This window comes from Lathamus discolor, chromosome 6 (genome assembly GCF_037157495.1).
Source record: "Lathamus discolor isolate bLatDis1 chromosome 6, bLatDis1.hap1, whole genome shotgun sequence".
Classification (NCBI taxonomy): domain Eukaryota; kingdom Metazoa; phylum Chordata; class Aves; order Psittaciformes; family Psittacidae; genus Lathamus; species Lathamus discolor.
The window spans coordinates 22,673,066-22,698,082 of record NC_088889.1 but is presented as its reverse complement, the minus strand read 5'-3'; the positions used below and the strand labels follow the sequence as shown (position 1 = coordinate 22,698,082).

Below are 25,017 nucleotides of genomic sequence, written 5' to 3'. Positions count from 1 at the left end.
GTGATTACAGAATGTGGTGGCAGCTGAACTGCTTTTTAACTGTTGCTTAAGTATTCGACCTAGTATGTAAACAGGTGATAAACACTTTCTGAGGGCTTGGGCTAAAGTCTTCAGAAAAGACCTACAGCACTGGGAGTTACTCAGTTCGTAAAGCTGGTCTAACTCAAAGCACTTAATATTGAATCATTTTTGTGTTATCTCTTCTCAAAAATGCCCAAGGACACAGGAATCCCATAGCCTGTACAAACTGTTGCTCTGCTAAGACGGCGCTAAAATGCTGCTGTGCTGAAATGCTGTCCTTAGAAGTAGTACTTGAGCAAAGCTCGTGTTATTCACAGCTTCTGTTTCAAGCTTAATAAAGCTTTATATGCCTTCAAGTTTGTCCATGTCCATGTTTATCACATCGGTGGGTCAGTCTACTAAAAAATGCAAATGCTTTTCATTTCATCCTATCCACCACAGAGAAAATAGACTACCGCTCCATTTTACATATTCAGAGGCTGTTATCACGTCACCTCTAGTCTTCTTTTTCCTAGACTGACTACCCCAGCCTTTTCAGTGTTTCAGCTTGGGGCTTTCCGAGTTTTTTTATCCTAGGGTTTTCCAAATCTGTGTTCACACACTTGTGGCTCCTTTCTAGCTTTCCTTCAACTGGATCTCACCTTCCCCACAGCACAGTGCTGTATCTCCAGTTGGGCAGTTCAGCAGGGTTAAGGAGAGTGAAAGGACATCTTCCTGCCTTTTACAGGTTGTTCATCCATCTTAGCATGATGTTTGACTTCTTCTGCAACCATGCAGCATTTTGACTCCTATTCAGAGAAGCATCCTCCAAGCACTTTGTCCAAGTAAATCATTCTTTACTACTCCCCAAGGATATATCTTCACATGCTTTTGCACCACTTTACTATTTTTATTACAGCTGTGAACATACAACTGTTAGGAAAAAATGTAATTCTGAAAAGAAATGGTACAGTATTGGTTAATTTATTCTGCAGTAAATCTCAAGTGCTTTGCTTTAATCATGTGGCCGTATTTTGCTCTTATCAACTGCCCTAAAGTAAAAGCACTGTGGTTTTTTGTTTTGGTTTTTTTTTTTTGTCTGAGAATGTAAATGCTTGGCAGTTTTTCTGTGAAATTGCAAAGGTCAAGCATTGTCAGGTGAAGTGGTTTTGATGGAAGAGCTCCAAGGAACAGGGAACTCCTCTGAGATGCTGATACTGATTACTGAGTTAATGGTTTGTTCCCTTCTTTGTCAGTAACCAGCACTGAGTGACTCACTGAGGACAGGGACATGCATACCTGCAGCTCTTAACAAATCTCATGTCAGTCTGCATGACCTCCCTGTTAATTTTACCCATTACTCAATTTATAAGTCAAACATCTGCTTTTATCTGGGAAAAATCTACCCTGAAGGTTTGATTTTCTTTTTTTCCCTATCTAACACATCAAAATGGGTTTAAATCCATTGAGTTTGGTGGACTCAAGTTTGCTTTTAAATTGATGTAAAAGAATAATAAATCACCTCAAGTAATTAACTGCTTCATATTACCTCTATGCTAAGTTACATGGTTTGAACTTTTATAAAGAGAAGTGTTCCCCTGCTTTATCAGGTTGCTGGCAAAGTGTTCAGTAATTTTTTCATGTAGAACACTTTAAAGAATGTGAAGGTTTGCCGCTGTTGGCACTCGAAAGAAAATACTACTGGAGTTTCTGAGCATCTCAGAATGACAGTGGAACTGATTGCAGAAATGCTGAAAAGCATATAAAAATAAAATTCAAGTTTGCTACATCATCTGAAATAACATAAGAAGAAACCCCCAGAATTATAGAATCATAGAATAGTTAGGATTGGAAAGGACTTCAAGATCAGCTAGTTCCAACCCCCCTGCCATAGGCAGGGACACCTCACACTAAACCATCCCACACAAGGCTCTGTCCAACCTGGCCTTGAACACCGCTGGGGATGGAACACTCACAACCTCCCTGGGCAACCCATTCCAGTGCCTCACCACCCTAACAGGAAAGAATTTCCTCCTTCTAGCCAATCTAAACTTCCCCTGTTTAAGTTTTAACCCGTTACCCCTTGTCCTGTCACTACAGTCCCTGACGAAGAGTCCCTCCCCAGCATCCCTATAGGCCCCCTTCAGGTACTGGAAGGCTGCTATGAGGTCTCCATGCAGCCTTCTCTTCTCCAGGTTGAGCAGCCCCAACTTCCTCAGCCTGTCTTCATACGGGAGGTGCTCCAGTCCCCTGATTATCCTCGTGGCCCTCCTCTGGACTTGTTCCAGCAGTTCCATGTCCTCTTTATGTTGAGGACACCAGAACTGCACACAATACTCAAAGTGAGGTCTCACAAGAGCAGAGTAGAGGGGCAGGGTCACCTCCTTGGACCTGCTGGTCACGCTCCTTTTGATGCAGCCCAGGATATGGCTGGCTTTCTGGGCTGTGAGTGCACACTGAAGCCGGCTCATGTTCATTTTCTCATCGACCAGCACCCCCAAGTCCTTCTCTGCAGGGCCACTCTGAATCTCTTCTTTGCCCAATCTGTAGCTGTGTCTGGGATTGCTCTGACCCAGGTGTAGGACCTTGCACTTGTCGTGGTTGAACTTCATAAAGTTGGCATCAGCCCACCTCATGAGCGTGTCAAGTCCCTCTGGATGGCATCCCTTCCCTCCAGCGTATCAACCGGACCACAGAGCTTGGTGTCATCGGCAAACTTGCTGAGGGCGCACTCAATCCCACTGTCCATGTCAGCGATGAAGATGTTAAACAAGACCGGTCCCAACACCGATCCCTGAGGGACACCACTCGTTACTGGTCTCCAGCCGGACATCAAGCCATTGACCACAACTCTTTGTGTGCGGCCATCCAGCCAGTTCTTTATCCACCGAGCGGTCCACCCATCAAATTGATATCTCTCCAATTTAGAGAGAAGGATGTCGTGTGGGACAGTGTCAAACGCTTTGCACAAGTCCAGGTAGATGACATCAACTGCTTTACCTTTGTCCATCAGTTCTGTAGCCCCACCATAGAAGGCCACCAAATTGGTCAGGCAGGATTTCCCCTTAGTGAAGCCATGCTGGCTGTCACCAAGCACCTTGTTGTTTTTCATGTGCCTTAGCATGCCTTCCAGGAGAATGTGCTCCAAGATTTTACCAGGCACAGAGGTGAGACTGACTGCTCTGTAATTCCCTGGGTCTTCCTTTTTCCCCTTCTTGAAAATGGGGGTTATATTTCCCTTTTTCCAGTCGTCGGGAACTTCACCTGACTGCCATGATTTTTCAAATACGATGGCCAGTGGCTTAGCAACTTCATTCGCCAGCTCCCTCAGGACCTGCGGATGGATTCCATCAGGTCCCACGGACTTGTGCGCGTTCAGATTTTTAAGATGGTCTCGAACCAGATCCTCTCCTACAGTGGGCCCAAGGTCTTCATTCTCACAGTCCCTGTGTCTACCTTCTAAGACCTGGGTGGTGCAGTCAGAGCCTTTGCCAGTGAAGACCGAGGCAAAGAAGTCATTCAGAACCTCAGCCTTCTCCAAATCCTGTGTAGCCAGTTCTCCCGAAAGCTTCCTCAGGGGGCCTATGTTGTCCCTAGTCTGTTTTTTGTTTGCTACGTACCTGTAGAATCCCTTCCTGTTATCCTTAACATCCCTGGCTAGGTTTAATTCTAACTGGGCCTTAGCCTTCCTAACCTGGTCCCTAGCTTCCTGGGCAACATCCCTGTACTCTACCCAGGCCGCCTGTCCTTGCTTCCATTTTTTATAAGCGTCTTTCTTCCTTTGAATTTTCCTCAGCAGCTCCTTATCCATCCAAGGAGGTCTCCTGGCCCTCCTGCCGCACTTCCTTCTAGTTGGGATGCAACACTCCTGAGCTTGTAGCAGGTGATCCTTGAATATCAACCAACAGTCTTGGGCCCCCCTGCCCTCCAGGGCTGTATCCCATGGAACCTTACTAAGCAGGCTCCTGAAGAGGCCAAAGTCTGCTCTCTTGCAGTCCAGGGCAATGAGCTTGCTGCACGCTCTTCTCACTGTCCTGGGGATCTCAAATTCGACCATCTCGTGATCGCTGCATCCAAGGCTGCCCTGGAGCACCACATTTCCAACGAGCCCTTCCCTGTTGGTGAGCACAAGGTCAAGCATGGCTCCTCTCCTTGTCGGCTCCTCCATTACTTGCAGAAGGAAGTTGTCTTCTGCACAATCGAGGAACCTCCTGGATTGCTTGTGCCGTGCACTGCCATCATTCCAACAGATGTCAGGGTGGTTGAAATCCCCCATGAGAACAAGGGCCTGCGAGCGTGAGGCTTTTTCTGTCTTTCTGCAGAGTGCTTCATCCGCAGGTTCTCCTTGATCAGGCGGCCTGTAACAGATCCCCACAGTAATGTCTCCCACGGCTGTTCTCCCTTTAACCCTGACCCACAAACTCTCTGTAAACTGCTCACCTGTCCCCAGACAGAGTTCCACACTCTCCAGCCTATCCCTAAAATACATAGCAACTCCCCCTCCCCACCTGCCAGGCCTGTCTTTTCTAAAGAGCCTGTAACCTTCCATTCCAACACTCCAGTCATAGGAGCCATCCCACCATGTTTCTGTGATGCCTATTATATTATACCCCCGTAGATGTGCACACATCTCTAATTCCTCTTGTTTGTTCCCCATGCTACGGGCATTTGAATACACTAGAACACTTTCTGGCTGCTAAAAGCAGAGAAACTGAGCTTTTCTTTGCACAAAAAATTGCAGACATTTCCACCAAGACAGTCATTTTGAAGAAATACGAAAGCTATAAACGTATTCTTTGTTGCTGAGAGCCTGAATAGCTGAAACACTATGCATCTCCTGTTAAAAAGGCCAAGTTCTTTCCTTAAGCAGGGCAATTTACATCTAGTTGTGCCAGGATGATTTGCTTAAAAAAAAAAGAAAAACAAATTAAAAAAAAAACCAAAGAAAAAACAAAAACAACAAAAACACCTCCCCCCCCCAAAAAAAAAACAAAAAAACCCAACAAAAACCAAACCCATAAAACAAAACCAACCAAACAGAAAAACCAAAACAAACCAAGAGAGAGCATAACCAGAAATCAAGGAACCAAAAGAACAGCAATAACATTACTCTGGAAAAAGATTTGAGTTCCTATGCTAATAGGTGTAGAGTATCACATAGAGAGGGAAAAAGTTATGCAAGACTGGCAATGCTAAATGCCATAATAAATACAACAATGGGATCTTCTCTAACTTCAAAATGTAGCTGCATACAGCATCTTCTGAAACAGCACCATGAATATACACTTTTTGCAGCAAAAGGTATTTTTATTATAGCTGTGTGGAGCAGACACACAATCTGTCGGTTTTGAGAATTAGTGTATGTGTGAGGGAACTGAGTGACATCACTGCTACATTTTGCTGTCCTTGGTGCTCATGTTTTCAAATTGCAAAAATAACCACAAACATAATGCCTAAAAAATACTTATTCCACAATGACATGACACAAGTTTTATTATTTTGCTATTAAGTGACAAAATAAAAATCTAAACGAATTGATGGAACAGTAAGGAAAGCTTTAGAAGAAATTTTGAAAGAAAACAAAAGCCTGAAGAGGAACTAAACTGGGATAAAGTACAAAAGGGACAGGCAAAAGTAGAAATACATCACTCTGGCACTGGCTTCCTTTGCCAACTATGAAGACAGACCAAACACAGCAGACATGGACTTCACTAAGACACTCAGTGTAGTACACAGTGTAGGGTAAGTACACTTATGAAGGCGGCTAAGGTATCTAAAGAGAAGTTTAAGTCATTAACAAGAATTTCTGTTGCATAGCAGGACAGGCTGGCTGCAAATGATTGAGAAAATGACAGAGCAGTGCAGAAGTTTTTTAGAGGAGGTCCATGAGCTGTCAGTGCATGGCTGTGAAGAGAAACATGTCCAGTGCTGGCTTTTCCTGTGTGAGGTAGAACAAGTTCAAGCTTGACTAGTCAGATATGCTGGGCAGCACTAGACTGGCCAGTACCAGGACAAGAAGCCCAAAGAGCTTGGCATAAAGCTAATCATAGAATCACAGAATTATAGTTAGGGTTGGGAAGGACCTTAAGATCATCTAGTTCCAACTCCCTGCCATGGGCAAGGACACCCCACACTAAACCATCTCACCCAAGGTTCTGTCCCACTTGGCCTTGTACACCGCCAGGGATGGAGCATTCACAGCTTCCCTGGGCAACCGATTCCAGTGCCTCACCACCTTCACAGTAAAGAACTTCTTCCTTATATCCAATCTAAACTTCCCCTGTTTAAGTTTTAACCCGTTACTCCTTGTCCTGTCACTACAGTCCCTGACAAAGAGTCCCTCCCCAGCATCCCTATAGCCCCCCTTCAGATACTGGAAGGCTGCTATGAGGTCTCCACGCAGCCTTCTCCTCTCCAGGCTGAACAGCCCCAACTTTCTCAGCCTGTCTTCATACGGGAGGTGCTCCGGTCCCCTGATCATCCTCATGGCCCTCCTCTGGACTTGTTCCAACACTTCCATGTCCTGCTATGAGGTCTCCACGCTTGAGAAGTTGTGGCCAGACGTTTGATGTGTAGGAACCAAATGGTTTTAAAGACCGCACAGTAACCTTCCATCCTGACAACTGAAATAATGGTCAAAATAAAAGCAAAGGTTAAAATTCTACAACGCAAAATTCTGAAACCTGAGCTGGAGGGCTTACCTTTCAGGCCATGTTAGATTGCATGTGGCATCTGGCTGTGAATATATACACAAAGTACCAAGGAATTCTATTATGCACGTGCAATGGCAGAAAGAGGTAGCAGTTCGAAAGAGTTAAGTATGTGAGACACCAGCAGTGCAGTTAAGAAGTGTGGGAGAGGAGCTAACTTTCACCACATATGTGAAACTTGACAAGTCCAGGAATGTCTCCAGTGTGATATTTTCAGCTGAAAGGAGACTTTAATTAAGAGGGTAGTAGGGAACTTGACATGGACCACAGTGTACAAATCTAGCTGTCCGTATTCAAGAAACATGAACCAAATTCAGCACCTGTGCAGGGCAGGCAGGTGAGAGCAACAAGTAAATTGAGAGCCAGTCTTCAGAGAAGAGTAAAAAATCTTGTCTTCTTCTGCTGAGCAAAATAAAACCAGAGACTGGATGTAACTCCTTCTATAAATACATACACAGGAAAGGGAGAGGAAGTAGTATTTAAACTAAATGGCAACATCAGCACAGAACATACGGTATAAATTGGCAAGAAGGCTGGAAATCAGCAGAGATTTCTAACTAGAATAACTCTTGTAGGAGCTGTGAAGTTTTGTGTGATTTAGTTGACTGCAGTAGCTGGAGAAACAAGGCTCAAATATTAGGAGCTCCCCTCCAGCTTTCCATATTTGTCACCTCCACAGATCAATGCTAAATACTCAGCTGGAGCACACAGAGTGTTAAATCTTCCTTACCACCTTTTCCTAGAGGAAATACTGCAAATGGGAGAAAAGAAATAGAACAAATATCAGCTCTGTTTGCCACCATGAATTTTACAAGATGCTGAAGTCTGGAGTGTGCTCTAAACTATTTCTATGCATGCACACACATATATGTATATACATATACATGTATACCTACGCATATGCATATACACATACATGTCTGTGTATACACGTGTCGATGCTTGTGTATATGCATACTGCACACATCCAGAGCCCACATATGCATGTTGGAAATGGGCTGTGCATGCTGCTAGATTTTCATTTCTCAGGAGTTCAGGTATTCCAGTACTTTCTTTTCATCCTTATACCAGAGTAACGGATTGCATGAGTACCTTCTGCATGAGTACCTTCTGCATTTTCACCACTGCATAGACGTTTGTGTGATCTCATGCATCATGGCATCTCATCCAAGCCACAGGGTAAAAGAAGGAGCATGTCACTTGAAAATGATGAATTTCTGGCAGTTGCTCTCTTGGTAGGAATCACACACATCCACTCACCAGGAGGAGCATGCAAGCAGTTCCACCCTCCTGAAGCTGCAACCTCCTGTGTTCTAGTGGCGTTTTGCTTCTGCACATGTGTGTGTGTGCTGGCATATATATGCATCATACTAGCACAGTTGCATGTACCTCAGACTAGTCTGTAAGCTCATGCTTTTCAAGTTGCTGTTTTAAGGACATGGTGCTATGTGCCTGGAGCTGGAGGATGCATGTTACGGAAAAAATCAAACCCAGTGTATGGCTTGTGCATGGGGAGGGGGTTATGGGCGCCAGGCACTGTCTGTTCGCCTGTCTTGCGAGGGAAGCAGACACATAAACCCATCCCTGTGACACAGCTCCACGTGCCTCACTTGTTTATTTGTCTCACAGTGACGGTGCAGTGTTTTTTCAGGTCAGTGTGTGAGTGTATGCGTGGGTGACTGTGTGTGCCTTGCTGAAACGGTCTCGGGTGCCTCAGGCCACCAGGACAGGCTAGTATGTGCCTGTCAACAGGGTATGTGCCAGCTTAGTAACAAGTGGTCTGTATTTTAGGGTAGCGTGTGTCTGTCAAACTCCAAGTGCGCCTGCCCATGTTTCTGGGGCCAGCGGGTGGATGTTTGTGTCTCATGACCTGTGTGTGCCAGAGCTGCTTGCGTGCTTGCCCTTCTCCACTGTTACGTACACAGGCTGAGTGCACCTGCTTATGTGCCAGGATACTCTGTGTGTCTGACAGCCAGTCTCAAATGCCTTGCACCAACATCTGTCTTGCAGTGGCAGCAGCCTGTGCTCGTCAGGCAGGTGTCTGTCTGTCTGTCAGTGACACAGGCTCATGCACCTGAGGACTTTGAGTGTGTCTCACAGTGACGCACCCCCTGTGCCCAAGACCAGTGCAAAGATTTGTCTTGTGTCACTGTCAGCACTGCTGCTGTGTCTTACAGTGACAGTCACAGACCTCAGGATAACACGTGTCTGCAAGTCCCTTTGACACAGCCCCATGGGCCTCAGACTGCAGTGACAGCCGCATGCCTCGGACATGTGTGCTGCGTCCCTCCATGAGAGCCATGTGCCTCCAATCCCTGACAGTGACACAGCCACAAGCCTCTGACCCTTGTGTGAGCGTTCCTAGCAGTGACGCAGCCCCGGGTGACCCACCCCGGCGTCTGTCTGTCGGTCTGTCCGTCCGTCTGTGCCGGATGCCCCTGCCCCAGACAAGCGAGTGTGCCTGAGGGTGGCACAGGCCCATGTCCCTCTGAGGCGCCCGTGTCACACGTGTGCCTCACGACTGAACGTGCCTCACAGCATCTGTGCGTGGAGCTCGGTGTGTGTGTGGAGAGACCGCACGTGTGTCTGTGTTGCGCCGACCGTGTCTGTGTGTCTGTGTGCGTGTCTGTGTGTCTGTGTGCGTGTCTGTGTGCGTGTGTGTGTCTGTCTGTGTGTCTGTGTCTGTGTGTGTGTGTGTCTGTGTCTGTGTGTGTGTCTGTCTGTCTGTGTGTCTCTGTGTGTGTGTCTGTCTGTGTGTGTGTGTGTCTGTGTGTGTATGTGTCTGTCTGTGTGTCTGCGCGTGTGCCTGTGTGCCTGTGTGTGTGTCTGTGTGTGTGTCTGTGTGTGTGTCTGTGTGTGTGTCTTGTGTCTGTGTGCGTGTGCCTGTGTGCCTGTGTGTGTGTCTGTGTGTGTGTGTCTGTGTGCGTGTCTGTGTGTCTGTCTGTGTGTCTGTGCGTGTGTCTGTGTGTCTGTGCGTGTGTCTGTGTGCCTGTGTGTGTGTCTGTGTGTGTGTGTGTCTGTGTGTGTGTGTCTGTGTGTCTGTGCGTGTGCCTGTGTGCCTGTGTGTGTGTCTGTCTGTGTGTGTGTCTGTCTGTGTGTGTGTATGTCTGTGTGTGTGTGTGTGTGTGTGTATGCCTGTGTGTCTGTGTGTGTGTGTGTCTGTGTGCGTGTCTGTGTGCGTGCGTGCGGAGCGCGGCGTTCGAACGCGGCGGCGGCCGGCCGAGCCCGGCGGGGCAGCGGGCTCCCACGTCAGCGCGCCGCGTGGGGCGGGTGGCGGCGGCGCCGTTAAAGGCCGACGGCGGCGGCGCGGCGCGGGAAACGCGCAGGGGCAGGGTTCGGCGGCGGCGGGGGAGCGAGGCAGAGCGAGGCGGCGGCCGTTCCAGCCACTGTCCCACCAGCATGTCGGGCACCCGGGCGTCCAACGACCGCAGCAGCCACTCCGGCGGCGGGCTCAAGCGGGCGCGCAGCGAGCCGGGCGGTAACAAAGTGACGGTGGTGCTGGGGGCGCAGTGGGGGGACGAAGGCAAGGGCAAGGTGGTCGACCTGCTGGCCACTGAGTCGGACATTGTGTGCCGGTGCCAGGTGGGTTCCGCGCCGGCTTCGCCTGCCGCTGCCCCTCGGTGCTTCTCTGCCCTGCGTTTCACGCTCTTCTCGGCCACTGCTTTACCCGCGCTCCCCTCGGCCCGGCGCCCTCCTCTCCTTCCGGGTCCCCTCTCTCCGGAGCTCGTCTCTCTCTCTCCATTTCTCCCCTCCAGCTCTGTTTCCTTCCGCCTGCTTCTGTCTTGTGTCGCTCCTCGCTTCTGTGGGTATTCAGTCCCTTCCCCGCGCCTTACTCCTCCCCTTTCCCTCTGCCCCTCTCCCCAGCAAACGGCGGGACGCAAATGCCACCCGATGGGCAGCCGTGTGCCCCCGCACTCTCCCAGCCCTGGAGGCTGCGCCTCGAAATACCACTCTGAAAGAAAGAGCCCTGCACTATAAATATAAATAGCTGACCCTTAACGATAAGCGACACAAGATCCCGAGGTGCCGGCAGGCGTGGGGACGGGGGGCGGTGCCGCCGGGGGCCGGGGCCTGGCGCGGCCGGGGGCAGATGGGCGGCGCTGCGGGTGCTCGCCGGCGCTGGGTTGCCTCGGGAAGCAAAGCCCCAGGGCATGGGTTTGGGGTCAGCGGCTTGCAGGGATGTGACGCTGCTTGTGAGGCTGTTGGGTCGCTTGGTCCTCCGGGCAAAACGCGCTTATGAGCCGGCTTGAGGACCAGCTGCTGATAAACGTCTGAGTTTTCCAGAGTTTTACAGCAGGGGCTGGTTGGGATGGGCAGGTGGTGTTCCCCGCAAAACGCCTGGAAGTTTATTCTAAGAATGTTTCAAAGTGGAGCGTGATTAAAATGGAAGAAGCAAGTTATGTAAAAGTGCAAGGTTTAAACAGGTGAAAACGGGGAACATTTACGATTCTATGATTTTACATGCCTTTGCTCCTACGTATTTTTACTGTAATGCGGAGATTCTTAAAACTTATCTGTTTGTCTACTATAAACCAAATTAGACTCACCCTTTTAAAGAACTGTTTTCAAACATTAATTGTGAACATATTAGACCAGTACACCTAGTAGTCTGCTCAGCTGTCCCTGTAAGGTATGTGATCACATTAATGAGTAGTCAGCTCAGTTGGTATGTGCCATGAAATTTATTCTGCTTTAAAGATGTGATAGCTATTAAAAAGATGCAGATATCCTTGAATCTAACTGATAAACCCAAGGACATTGGTGTAATCAAGTATATTATGTAAATAAATGCCATGCAAGTTAAATATTTAGAAGGTGGAGAAAGTATTTTCAGTTAGGACATTAAACTCACAAGTTCTTGAATCACCTTGGGGAGAAGCTTGCCTGCGAAAGTTAGCTAATGAATATGTATTATGAGGACTACAGCTACTTCTCCATCTTTATTTCCCATTTCCCCCTCAGTAACGTGTGGCTAGGAATTAAAAACAGGTCTCATAATTGCTTTGATGAGACAATGAAAACTAAATGTTTTAGCTGAGGACTGTTTCGTATAGGCCCTGGTCGAATGGTGCTTTCTCATGGGATTACTGCTAGTACTGCAAGAAGTCATATTGTTCGGTTTTAGACCCACCTTTGAGGGATGCCCTGAGGCTGCTTTCAAGCCAGATTTGCTCTGCATCCAGAGAACTAATTTGCAAACATGGCCCCCAGGTGCAACCTCTTTGAAGGATACAGAACTTGTGTGTGTGCATGCATTAGCATGCTGGAAGGGTTAGTCTGTTAACAACAGGCTAGATGGCTCATATGGTTTAATAGGCTGCTGGGCACATCTAGATCATCTTTCTGTAGCCTGATGATGAGACTGGTATGGATGGAAGGCAGGTGGATCTACAATTGCTCTGGACTCTCAGAATTGTGTTAACCAATACATGCACGCACACGCTGTATGAGACTACAGCAGGATTACAAATACACTGATTTAATGGAAGTGTCTTCAGGATTAGAGTTAAAGAATATAAAACTTTTGAAAGACAAAATATGAGTAACAAGTTATTTCTGAGTAGCAACAGTTATACAACTTAAGAAGTGGGGCTTTTTTAATACTTAATGAGGGTTTTGTGCGTTTGGCAATTTTGAGGATGCTGTTTTAATAATATAGTATTTCATGCTTTCAAAGCCAATCATGCAAGTAGATGATGGTGTATGATTTTTGCTTCTGTGAGAAATCAGATGGGCCTGTTAAGGTTTAGTGAAGATACACATCTATTTAAAGCATGTGAACAGTACTGATGAGTTGTAGGTCATTCACTTGTAAGCTTAATCAGTTTGAGAGGGACTTCATTAATGCTGTGTTTTGCCATGAAAAACCTCAATGTTTGGACCAGAACCTTGCTTGGTTCATGTTCTTTCTAGAAACAAAGAAAAACTTTCAGGGTGCAATAGCACTAACATATTAGAAGAGATTGCTTAAACAAGAAACACTGAATATCTCGTTTATCCTGAACTTTAGAGGAAAAAGTCAGAAAAGGCTCCATCAGGAATTTTGTTGTTGTTTAGAATATGGTGATTTCCTGATGTCCTGTATGCTCTGTTTTCCACCATGTTGATGGAAACACTGCTTGACAGCTTGTTTTAGTCTTCAGCAATATGAAAGCAGGTAAAGCTAGAAAATGAATGTCTGAAAGGGGCATGTTTGTGTCTTCTAAAACAATGCCTCGTCTAGATTAATTCTTCATTGCTGTAAGATACTCCTTGAGCTATCATTTTAAAGAGATCGGTTTTATTTTTGGTTTTGGGTTGGTGGTTTTTTTTGGGGGGGTTGGTTTTGTGGGTTTTGGGGTTTTTTGTGGGGTTTTGTTTGTTTGTTTTAGTTTTTTTTTGTTTGGTTTGGGTTTTTGTTTTTCTTCCTGAACAGAAATTTAAATTCAGGGCCAAATTTGAGTTTGAAGAGCTTTCTCAAAATAGTTGTTCCTGATTCATAGAATCACAGAATAGTTAGGGTTGGAAAGTACCTTAAGATCATCTAGTTCCAACCCCCCTGTGATGGCCAGTGTCCTGAGTTCAGCCTTGGACACTGCCAGGGATGGAGCATTACAACATCCTTGGGCAGCCTGTTGCAGTGCCTCACCACCCTCACAGTGAAGAACTTCTTCTTTATATCTAATATTTCTATGAAAGGAAAGGAAATAATTTTTATTAAATATTTCTCATGTATTTTTAGTGCTTTGATTTTGTGAGAAAAATCTGTGCCAGTTATATTGCTACAGGGAAATGAAATGGTATTTCCTCCCGGGGTACTGGAAAGGCAAGCAGGCAGATGGGAATAGGAAGTCCTTCACAGACACAAGGGGAGCTTCAAAATCTGTTAAATAAAGAAAATTCTGCATTAAATCCCCTGCCACTTTAATTTTCCTGAGATTGCAGAATTAAATTTCACATGAATTGAAGAGTCTCAATTGGTTGATCATGTTGCTTCAGTCTTTCGCAGTACTTTGATTGTACGCAGTCTAAGCCCAAACGAGTTGGGTGCACACTATAATTCACCTACTTTTTCACATTAGCAAGTGAAATGTGTGACACAATTTCAATGTGAAATTTTACTCACCTGAAGTAGTTTAATTTTATTTACCTGTATACTTGAAGCATTTTTTTGTGAAAAATAATGTTTTAATACAGGTAGAAGATTTATGGATATTCTTGTAACGATGCTGAACAAAACTTTTCATAGGCTGCTTTCATTAAAATACCAGATATAAGGGCACACATACCCCTATGAACAAGAAGAAAAGGTATTTCTAAATATTAACAACAGGCAGTTTAGGGCTGTTAAGGAACTAGGTTTGTCTAAGTTCAGGTTCTTAATGGAGAACATCAGGAACATTTTTCCTTTAGATTGCCTTTCAGCAAGCCAAACCATTCAGAAGCAAATGACAGAGGGTAATATTTATTTCTTATTGTGGCCTCCTGTGGCATAGAACTGTCACATTATGCTTTGCAGTGCTTTTAATCCCTGGTATATTTTTCAGGAAAGAGTATAATCAAAGAGTTCAATTGCAGATGTTTCATTTTATTGTTTCCTGCAAAAACAGGTTTTGTGCATTTGTTTAAAGCTTTTAACAGAATATCAAAAAGGGAAGTTTGTTTGTTACCAAGCCTCTTAGCATGTTGTCATAGAACAAAAGTCCTAATGTAAGTTTTAGTAATTTGGTTGCATATACCATACTAATGAAGAGAGGTTTAGCATTGTTCAAGGCATGGCTTCAGATGGTGGTTTCTTCAGTGGCAGCTCTCATTCCAGGTGTTTGCTTCTCATGTCACCTCATATGTTGTGTGGTTACCATCAAAGCTAGAGCTTGTGGCTGGTTTTACCTGCCTGGGTTTTAATTAGATAATTTCTTAGATGTGTCTTGGAGCATGATCAGAGAAATGGTCAACTGTCACAACTGCTGAGGTGATGTGCCTCCAGAGGCACCACTTAAACTAATCTGTTCCCAAAATGTTGTATCTAGAACTGCTGTAGTAAGCTCACAGTTCACTGAGAACTGCTAGTGCTCATACAGTTCTGGCTCTTTCCTTAAGCTGTGACTATGTAAGGTACATTTGTAATAATAACTTTTCACTGAACATTTACTGCACAGTTCTGTATGGGTGTGAATGGAAAAGGGAATAGTGTCCATTGTCATATATGGCAGGACAAGTACTATGCATCTTTATAGAATTATAGAATAGGTAGGGTTGGAAAGGACCTGAAGATCATCAAGTTACAACCCCCTGCCATGGGCAGGGACACCTCACACTAAACCATCTCACCCAAGGCTCTGTCCAACCTGGCCTTGAACACTGGCAGGGGTGGAGCATTCACATCCTCCCTGGGCAACCCATTCCAGTGCCTCACCTCCCTTACAGTAAAGAACTTCCTTATATCCAATCTAAACTTCCCCTGTTTAAGTTTTAACTCATTACCCCTTGTCCTATCACTACAGTCCCTAATGAAGAGTCCCTCCCCAGCATCCCTATAGGCCCCCTTCAGGTACTGGAAGGCTGCTATGAGGTCTCCATGCAGCCTTCTCTTCTTCAGGCTGAACAGCCCCAACTTTCTCAGCCTGTCTTCGTGTGGGAGGTGCTCCAGTCCCCTGATCATCCTCGTGGCCCTCCTCTGGACTTGTTCCAGCAGTTCCATGTCCTTTTTATGTTGAGGACACCAGAACTGTACACAATACTCCAGGTGAGGTCTCACGAGAGCAGAGTAGAGGGGCAGGGTCACCTTGGACCTGCTGGTCATGCTCCTTTTGATGCAGCCCAGGATACGGTTGGCTTTCTGGGCTGCGAGCGCACACTGAAGCCGGCTCATGTTCGTTTTCTCATTGACCAACACCCCCAAGTCCTTCTCCGCAGGGCTGCTCTGAATCTCTTCCCTGCCCAACCTGTAGCTGTTCTTGGGATTGCTCCGACCCAGGTGTAGGACCCTGCACTTGTCGTGGTTGAGCTTCATAAGGTTGGTATCAGCCCATCTCACAAGCATGTCAAGGTCCCTCTGGATGGCATCCCTTCCCTCCAGCATATCAACTGAACCACACAGCTTGGCATCATCGGCAAACTTGCTGAGGGCGCACTCAATCCCACTGTCCATGTCAGCAATGAAGATGTTAAACAACATCGGTCCCAACACCGATCCCTGAGGGACACCACTCGTTACTGGTCTCCAGCCGGACATTGGGCCATTGACCACAACTCTTTGTGTGCAGCCAGCCAGCCAGTTCTTTATCCACCGTGTGGTCCATCCATCAGATTGATATCTCTCCAATTTAGAGACAAGGATGTTGTGTGGGACAGTGTCGAATGCTTTGCACAAGTCCAGGTAGATGACATCAACTGGTCTACCCTTGTCCATCTTTGCCAGTAATAGTAAATTACTCATGAGACACTTCCTGTTTTATAATTTAGGCGCGTGCCAAAAATGTCTAGGAGTTCTTGTTGTAATGGAGGGTAAACCGTTCTGCCTTTCTTGATGAAGCTTTCTTGTGCAATAAATTGTTTCTCAACAGAACATCCAAGAGCACTATAAAAAAATGCTTCATAAACAATTTGATAAAACAAATTGAAGGGGAGGAAAAAGATGTTCCAAAAGCTCAATGTGAAAGATACAAAAAATACTGCTGGTAAGTTAGTAGAGCCCCTGTGATAATAACCATTGCTGCAGTGGGTTTGATCTCAGTTACCAAATAGATTGATGTAACAGCTGTGGCACAAATGCATGTCTTTCCTTCACTTCATACCAAAACCAGTGGCAGTGATACAGCAGCAGTTACTCATCCAAGACAGGTTCTCAGATTTTTCAAGCCTTTGGCGCTGCTGTTCCAGTGTTGCCCATGACAATGCTTCATGTGTCAGACCTGTGACACTTCTGCCTTCTGGAAGTCTGGAAACAATCTGTCTGATGTTACCAGCATTCCCTTAAGAACTGGCATTGAAGAAACACCACCAAATTGTAGGAATGTGGTTGCAATAAGAGCTGTTAGTTAGATTTCTTAAGTTGCTCATATTAATGTGTTTTCATTTTTTGCTAAGTATGCAGTCACTTTTTATTAAAAGATTTCCTCTACCCAAGTCAGTATGCTCAATCTTTTGAGACAGATGGACAAAAATTAGAGTTGATGTTAATACTGGAAAAAAGCTGAGGAGGTTGAAAAAGGTACCAGAAAACCTTGCTGTTAAGGTACTTTGTCATCAAGTGGTTCACAGTCGTTTGGACCTGAGAGGTTTAATCAAGTCATACACCAAGGGTGTTGAGTGGCTTGTTTTCTTGATGTAGGGGAAGTTAATGAGGTTGAGAGGGGCTAACCAGTAAGAAAAGCATAACAATGTTTTGGGGTTTGAGATATCATTGCAACATTAGAGACAATCTGTCAAAGAGTGAAGGGGCATGCCCAAAGCTTAAGATAAAAATAACTTGATATTATTGCTAGTTTCCTTATTTCCTTGCTCTAGTGCAAAGTAAATACCATGTATATTAGAAGTGGAAGTTAAAAGAATGCAAAGGAATATACTGTGGGCAAGTGATCAAATAATAAACATGAGATGTGGTAGAAAGTGCGAGATGAGAAGTTTTTCTTAGTGGTTTAGGTACAAGACAGGAGGGTGCCTTGTTCCTCTGTGGTGTGGCTGACATGGCAGGGCAAAGCAGCCATACATTGTTGTGGCTGTCCCTACTGATCATGGGCTGTTGGAACTGTGTGCAGCAGGCATTAAATTAGGCCAGTGTTCTGTGATGATTATGTGTTAGAGGTGCTTGTTGGATACTGTTTTTCTCTGTATGTATGTATGTAACATGTTGCTCTCCATTCAGTGAGGTTTAACCCTCATATTTAGTATGTTTTCTCCCAGCAGAATAAAGTGGTATGTAAAGACTTTAATCTCCTAATGATTTAGTGCTTGATGGTGTTCAGTGAAGAGATTGATGGCCTTGGAGTCATGAGTGTGCAGTACTGCAGGACTGTTTTTGATTTCTCTGATGTTTGGGAAGAGTGATGATCCCACTTATATATGTACATGTACATTCATACAGGCACATTTCTTTTAAGTAATTCTTTTGCAAGATTGCTGCAAAAAAATCAAGGAGGTTTATATTCCTATTCCACACCGGGGAGGGTTCATGAAGTACGAGTAGTTCCCTTACCTGCAATAAAGAATTCCACCCTTTAAAAAAATGAAACCTTATTGTAGCAATCTGTTGCTTCTAAGGTATTTTGTCCAAATTTTAGTTCTCATTTTGCTTGTACTTGCATCCTACGCTGTATCATTTTAGGCTTTAGAGCAACATGGTGACATTGCTATTTTAAACTAGCCTCTCCTTTGGACATCAGCGAGATCATCTCAGGACCACCAGGATTATAAATACTGTATGAGAAGGTCAGGTTTAAAGTTTCCAAATCTCCATAAGAAAGCAAGCTTAATTTTCAATCCCCTTTATAAAGCCTGATGAATTTATTATCCTCTACAAGCATCAGAAGAAAGCAGCTGAAAATTAAGCCGAAATGACATCTGTTCTATTTCATTCCTGTTGTAACTCACTAGCTGTTGTTAACTTGTTTACAGATATAAGAAAAGTAATGTTCATATCCTTGGATCATATTACTTCCCACAGGGGCATGACTGTGCTTCTTCAGAAGAGGGGACTAAAGATGAGCAGACATGTCTAGGTTTTTGAGGTTTTTTTATTCTTTATTTTAGGATTATGAGTCAATTTTTTTTTCACTATAGAATTTTCTATCAATATAACTAGATTTTCTTAGTTTCTTTACATCTTCTGCTGGAGTTAAGTGTGTGTTTTGTTGTGGTCTCTTGTAGTAGGTTGTTTTTATGTGGTTTGACTAAACTTTAAATTCTGTTTGAGAGAAAATAACTTGAGTTTGAGTATCTAGTTTGCCTACACTGACTGCTGTTTAAAACCTGAGTTGAGTTAGACCTGGCTTTTTCAGTTGCGTTTTCCAGACACTTAGGAAGGCCAATATATCCATAGAAGTTGGGGTCACTCTTCATTTGTAGTAAAGGAAAAATACTACATTATTAGTGAAAATATGATCTAAGCTTCAGGTTTTGATACTTGTGCAAGAAATGTTTATATGTATTTTTTTAAAAGGTCAACAGTTTTGCTCAGCTCTTCTCAGGAGTGTTTGTGTTTATAATCATACTAATTGTCTCAGTAGGCGTTAGAAGGCCTCTTTCTATGGGAATTCAGGAGTTTCTGAAGAGATCACAGTTTTAAATAGGAAGGTGGGATCCTTTGGATTTTGTTTATTCTGTGAGACGTGACAAGGGACACAGCAGGAACATACTTGAACAGATGCAGGAACTGGATATAGCAGTTCTGTGCAGAGTGGTTCTTGAAGTTTATTGCAAGCATATTCTTTGGGAAGGCAAACTAGATTTGCCCGATGACGATTTGTGTCAGGAGGTAAATACAACTCATTCCAGGTCTTTGTCACCAGCATTGCTTTAAAAATCACTGCTCCCTCAGGTCTCCTGGTCTAAGTACATTTGTGATTATTCCATAACCCAGCTCCTTCCAACGGCTAACTTAAAATAAAAGTTGTGATCCACTTCTTGGGACTGAGTTGGGGGCTATCAGGTGAGAGCTTAACTGGAGAAAATGTCAAGGAAAAGCTTACAGTAACGGAAGCTATAACTAGAACCCATGGCAGCAACCTCCCAGCTGTAAAGTACAGCACTTTCAGTCATCTGAGAACGTATAATATGCAGGTGGTTTTGCAACATGGTGTCTGAGGGTCTTGGTGGTCAGAGCACTTGATGCATTGCATTTGTCTATGTGTTGGATTTTATTTATTTTTTAAACCAGTGATGTTCTAAGCTCATTTGCAATGGTGTAGATCAAGAGAAACACCAAGAAATACAATGGATTTGTCTTGTTATAAAGGCCATGTCAAAGCCAGTTCTGCTGGCAAGACTGAGCAGCTACATTTACTCAAGTTAGTTCCAGTCAGTTGCTAATGTAAGTTAGAAAGAAATAGCCACTGCTAATTAAATTGTAAAGAGAAAGAACAAGCAGTTTATGTAACAGGGCTCCTTCTTGTTTATTCAGAATCACATATGAAATGCTGTAAATGGAAGAAAACTCATTTTATAGTCTCTTTCACAGTATGATTTCCAACCCTAACTCTTCTATGACTCTGTTAAGGCCAGGTTGGACAAAGCCTTGGGTGACATGGTTTAGTGGGATGTGTCTCTGCCCATGGCAGGGGGGTTGGGACTAGATGATCCTTTCCAACCCTAACTACTTTATGATTCTATGATGAGAGGTATTTGGTCTGCAGATGTAGCTGAATTTCAGGAAATGTTTTGCTTAATTGATGGGTGGTATTAGTAGTGGTGAAATAATTACAATGAAGAGAAATAGACAGAAATCATAGAATGGTTAGGGTTAGAAAGGACCTTAAATTCATCTAGTTTGAACCCCCCTGGGCAGGGATGCCTCATCTAGACCATGTTTCCCAAGGCTCTGTCCAGCCTGGCCTTGAGCACTGCCAGGAATAAAGCATTTGTTTGAATCATAGTATTGGTTTTCACATGCAGACTTCCTAAACTTCTGGTTTGTATCTGGTGTTCCAGTTCATAGATTATAAATTCATAGATTATAATGCCAGAGGGGGATCATTTTGTAATCTTGTCCAAGTACCAAGGACACAGTATTCTAGTAGCAGTTGCTCCACTGCCAAAAGGAGAGGTAATACAATCTCTCTACTCCTACTTGATATTCCCGTTTATACATGCAAGGTTTGCCTTAGGCATATTGGTGAGCACTGAAACTCTGTTCAGACGCCTCTATGTGCTTCCTAACATAGATACCTCCAATCTAGATTTCAGCTCATCTTTTTGTTTCTAATTAATTTATTCTAAACCTGGTTGGCATGTTTGCATTCACTGCATACACCAACTGGCCAAGTAGCTCAGACTGCTGTGTACTTCTGGTACACTGCTCAAACGATTGCTGTGTTGGCTTCGTATCTTCAAGAATGAATTTCTGTTTTCTCTCGATTTCATTGATTAACATTGCTAACTGGAAGAGGATGTGAGTCGATCACTGTGGAACTCATCAGAAACATGCTTTGTGTTCAACCTCTAGTTATAATTTGAAACTGTCATCAGGTTTTAAGGCACGTGCTCTGATGATTTTTTGTATCTAGTTAATTCAGTTATATTTGGGCTTTGTGGGGAGCACTAAGCAAATGAAGGATGTGCTAACCAGTGGAAACCAGTGGAGCACCTGGAAACGCTCCTTTTGACACATGCAGAATGGAGTCTCCTGCACACTGTCTGGCTGGCAGGAGCAGGTAGAAACACAACTGAACATGAGGGCACGTTTCATTCCTATTCAAACAGGTATCTTGAGGCCAGCTGGGAAGAGAGTTCTTGCTGCAGGTGCTGCACAGCCTCACTGCTGCTCTGAATACAAATTCTGTTTCTACCTTGGGATGTTTCTACTGCAGAGAATGATGTTTTAAAAATAATACAGAACAAAAGAGCAGCCTTTAAATGGCAGAGCGCTTTGGAAAGTGCGTTCGTTTCTCCTTCTGTTTTGTAAGTTCTACTAAAAAGATGAAGACTTATGTGTTGTCCTCTGCCAACCTGTTCATAATCATTGTTAATCCTCTGAAAGATAGTGTTCATATCAGCATACAGTTGTTAACACCGGTAAGATGCAATAGCTTCTCAGTTCAGTGTCTTGACATAGTTCTTGCATTCACATACTATGGGATAGTAACCAAAGTACATTACTTCAGTAGAAGAATCAATGTCATGAGTAGATCAGCATGTAAAAAGCTTGGAAATACATTTTCTTTTTAAATTAACATACTGAACAAAAAAACCATCAGGGTGTTAAGTTCCTCTAGCTCCTTCTGGTACTGGGACAATATATAACTGTTATTATTATAAGTCTGAAAATGTAGGTTAAAATATTCCAGAAAAATCCAGTTTGTATCTGAGTCCAACTTAAATATTCTTTAAAAATAATTAAAAACAAAAACCTGAACCTCACCATATTGGATACTGTGCTCTGTAAATAATATCTACTATGTTTCCTGTTGTTTAACTCTTTGAAAACAACGTATTGCAGTTATTTCTATTAACTTGAAGTCTGTTTTGAACCTGAAATGACTGGCATTTTAGGTTGTTGAATTTAAACCACATTGCTGGTGGTCTGCTGGGTTTTAATAAAAAGAAGGCATAGCTTTCTGCACCACAAGGTAGTAGAGTGTTCCTGAGGCAAAATATGTTGGAATTATACATATTAATGCTGTTAATAGGGCTTCAACTTCTAGCACTTTCAAAGTTAATAAAAAACTGACTTATTAAGGAATGTAGGTACTTTCAAAAGCCTGAACACTAATTTTCCACTGCAGGCTATTGTGGTGGGTTAACCCTGGCTGGTTATCAAATGCCCACCAAAGCTGCTCTGTCACTCCCCTCCTCAGTTGGATGGGGAGAGTATAATGAAAGGCTTGTGAGTCAAAATCAGGACAGGGAGACTTCACTTGACAATTACTGTCATGGGTAAAACAGACTTGGGGAAATCAGTTTAATTTATTACCAATCATGTCGGAGTAGGATAACGAGAAATAAACCTAAGTCTTAAAAACATCTCTCCTCTCCTCCCTTCTTCCTGCACTCAACTTTACTCTCAAATTCTCTACCTTCTCACCCCGCGGCAGTGCAGGGGGACAGGGAATGGGGGTTGTGGTCAGTTCATCACATCCTCACCTGCTCTTCTCTCCTCAAGAGCAGGACTCCTCACACTTTCCCCTGCTCCTGCATAGGGTCCCTCCCATGGGAGACAGTCCTCCATGAACTTCTCCAGCATGATTGCTTTGCAGATGGCTCCAATGTGGGTCCCTTCTGTGGGTGCAGTCCTTCAGGAACAGACTGCTCCAGTGTGGGTCCCTTCTGTGGGGTGCAGTCCTTCAGGGACAGACTGCTCCAGTGTGGGTCCCTTCTGTGGGGTGCAGTCCTTCAGGAACAGGCTGCTCCAATGTGGGTCCCTTCTGTGGGTGCAGGCCTTCAGGGACAGACTGCTCTGGTGTGGGTCCCTTCCATGGGGTGCAGTCCTTCAGGGACAGAGTTCTGCTGTGTGGATCCCTGTGGGATCACCAGTCCTGCAGCAAACCTACTCGAGTGTGGGCTTCTGTCTCCATGGGGCCACAGGTCCTGCCAGGAGCCTGCTCCAGAGCAGGCTTCCCATGGCTTCACAGCCTCCTTTGGGCATCCATCTGCTATGGTGTGGGGTCCTCCCTGAGCTGCAGGTGGATATCTATGGACCTCCATGGGCTGCAGCACCACATGCTGTGGGGGAATCTCTGTCCCTTAACTCTATTATCCCAGAGGCACAACCGCTGTTGTTGATGGGGTCAGCCTTGGATCTGTTGGACATGGGGAAAGCTTGTAGCAGCCCCCTCTGTAGCTCCCCTGCTACCAAAACTTTGTCATGCAAACCCAGTGCAGCTTTGAATGACTTCAGTGAAGCTTGGGTTTTTTTTCCTTAGGTGCCTGATTTAAATATGAAGAACTTTAACACCTACCAAATACTGTCAGAAACAAAGATTTATCTGCTCTGAAATGTTAATGTAGCTGCCTGGAAGGACTTTTGTGTGCTTTCTGGAGATGAGCTTCCTAAATGATATTTAGGTCTTTTTTATTAGACTTACTGTTTATGTAGTAAGATATCTACCCTGTTGTCTTTGGCATGCTTAATGTTTTCTCGTTCTCAAGTCCCACTTCATTGCTGCAGTTTGCTGTAATTGATAGCCTAAATCACCTGGATCTGGTAGGTTTCCTGCATTTGGAACACTTTTAGCAGAGTCACTAGAGATTAAAGTGGCTTAACAGAAGGGACACAAGTGCCTACTTGAACATATTGGAATCACTGCAGAAGCAGTAAGGAAGGTTTCAGGTTCAAGCGGATGCTAATGTTTAAGACACTGCTGTCATCGCAGTAGTGTCTCAGCCTTTTGGAGCACAGGCAGCTTCCATGATGGTTTCTGCTTGGGAACTGAACTTCCCACACCAGAGTAGTTTAATGGGAATTCCCAGGCTTCCCTGATTTTGGAAGTGAATGTTATTTTCCAAAGGCATAAACTATCCTTCATGAACGTTCTCATACTGGTATATCCCACTTTCTAAAATTTTAGGATATAAGGAAATACATCTGACTATAATTTAGGATGCTGTTAATTCAAATTGAGTCCTCAGGCCTGATTTCATTTGTTTCTACTCATGTTGATTTAGAAGCAGAATTTAACTGTAGTATAAGTGACAGCATGCCTGCTTGTCTCAGAAGACATCACAAGCCTCTTTCTCAAACTGGATGCCTCTATAATAAAATAAACTAGTGTTTCAACCAGTGCAATCCATCCAGTTCCAGACCTCTTAAATATCACGTGAAGTACTTTCCTGCTGATTTATTAGCCTGCTAGCTAGTTCAGTATCTTTAACTAGATCCAGGTTCCCACAACTGGCTTCTTGTATCTGTGAGGCAAGCTAAATACCTAGGATGGTTCTGCTGGCTTCAGGATTCTCCAGACAAGTTGTAACCCTGCATTAGCAGGACACTCAGGAGTCCTTCCCAGGCCAAGGATGCAGTTTGCTAAATCAAGTGAAATTTGTACATGCACCAGTTTTTCTGTTACAACCTGTACTCAGCTTGTCCTTAGCAGGTTGTCTGTTTAAATGTCATTGTTGAGCTCACATCTTCCAGCACATGGGAGTTACTTTGGTCATATTTAAAGGCATGTTTATAGTGTTTTTGTCCATCCCCCTCCTTAAAAAATGCTTGCTTTTTATTTTTATAACCCATAGTTACTATTTTCTTAATGTTGTGTTTCAGCATATATCCACACCTTGAAAGGAGTGTTGGCTGCCATTTTCCTGTATATCACATGCAAAGAAATGAGCAAATGAGTAAATGAACCTCTGGAAGAACATGTATAATTTTATTAATTTTTATTAATCACTGACCTTTCTCAGAGTTTTCATATAATGGCCCACATTCAGCCAACACTCTTCATTATTTGCAAATTACCAGTGACAGTCTCAATTCTCGTTTCAGTAGATACCCTCATTCCAGACACTTCTACATCATTCACACCTCATATCAAATCCACAAAGATTTGTAATTCCTTGGAAAATGAAGGTCTGTAGCACCAGAACAGAGAAGCAATCAGGTTTCCCAACCCTATCAGGAGAAAAAGTTACATGGTGACAGAACCTCAACAAAAATTAGGCATGTTGAGAAAGC

General features: G+C 44.1%; 1 protein-coding gene across 1 annotated transcript in view; it reads left to right on the top strand.

Moving 5' to 3' along the window:
- Positions 1-10,004: 10,004 nt before the first annotated feature.
- The window catches only part of ADSS1 (adenylosuccinate synthase 1), a 29,181-nt gene continuing 14,168 nt past the window's right edge, over positions 10,005-25,017 (top strand). The window contains exon 1 of the mRNA XM_065684208.1: positions 10,005-10,292. Within this exon, the coding sequence (XP_065540280.1) occupies positions 10,110-10,292 (183 nt within the window). The 5' untranslated portion in view covers positions 10,005-10,109. The remainder of the gene's footprint in view (positions 10,293-25,017) is intronic.